Below are 678 nucleotides of genomic sequence, written 5' to 3' on the forward strand. Positions count from 1 at the left end.
GGTTTTCCCCCCTCCACCCCCCCAGCTGCACCCAAATAATGGGTTGTAACCGGTTCTCCCCCTCCACCACCACTTCCCCTTCCTCCCCCTCCCCTTCGCCCTCCATCTCCCGCATCTCGTTCCCAGGTTGTAAAATCAAAGCTCTGCGGGCAAAGACCAACACCTACATCAAGACCCCGGTTCGCGGGGAGGAGCCGCTCTTTGTTGTGACAGGCAGAAAGGAAGATGTGGCCATGGCCCGCAGGGAGATCATCTCGGCGGCCGAGCACTTCTCCATGATCCGAGCCTCGCGGAACAAGAACACGGCCCTGAACGGCACCGTTCCCGGCCCCCCGAACCTGCCCGGCCAAACCACCATCCAGGTGCGGGTGCCTTATCGCGTGGTGGGCTTGGTCGTGGGGCCCAAGGGGGCCACCATCAAGCGCATCCAGCAGCAGACGCACACCTACATCGTGACCCCCAGCCGGGACAAGGAGCCGGTCTTCGAGGTGACGGGCATGCCCGAGAACGTGGACCGGGCCCGGGAGGAGATCGAGGCGCACATCGCCATGCGCACCGGCGGCATCATCGAGCTGACGGACGAGAACGACTTCCACGCCAACGGCACGGACGTGGGCTTCGAGCTGAACGGCACGGGCAGCCTCTGGAGCAAGCCCACGCCGCCCAGCATCACGCCCA

The 678-nt window shown here is 64.7% G+C and overlaps 1 protein-coding gene across 1 annotated transcript in view; it reads left to right on the forward strand.

Moving 5' to 3' along the window:
• The window catches only part of MEX3B (mex-3 RNA binding family member B), a 9,982-nt gene that overhangs the window by 6,092 nt on the left and 3,212 nt on the right, over positions 1-678 (forward strand). The window contains exon 4 of the mRNA XM_019471322.1: positions 127-673. Within this exon, the coding sequence (XP_019326867.1) occupies positions 127-673 (547 nt within the window). The remainder of the gene's footprint in view (positions 1-126; positions 674-678) is intronic.

This window comes from Aptenodytes forsteri, unplaced genomic scaffold, assembly GCF_000699145.1.
Source record: "Aptenodytes forsteri isolate BGI_AS27 unplaced genomic scaffold, ASM69914v1 Scaffold1, whole genome shotgun sequence".
NCBI classification, from domain to species: Eukaryota; Metazoa; Chordata; class Aves; order Sphenisciformes; family Spheniscidae; genus Aptenodytes; species Aptenodytes forsteri.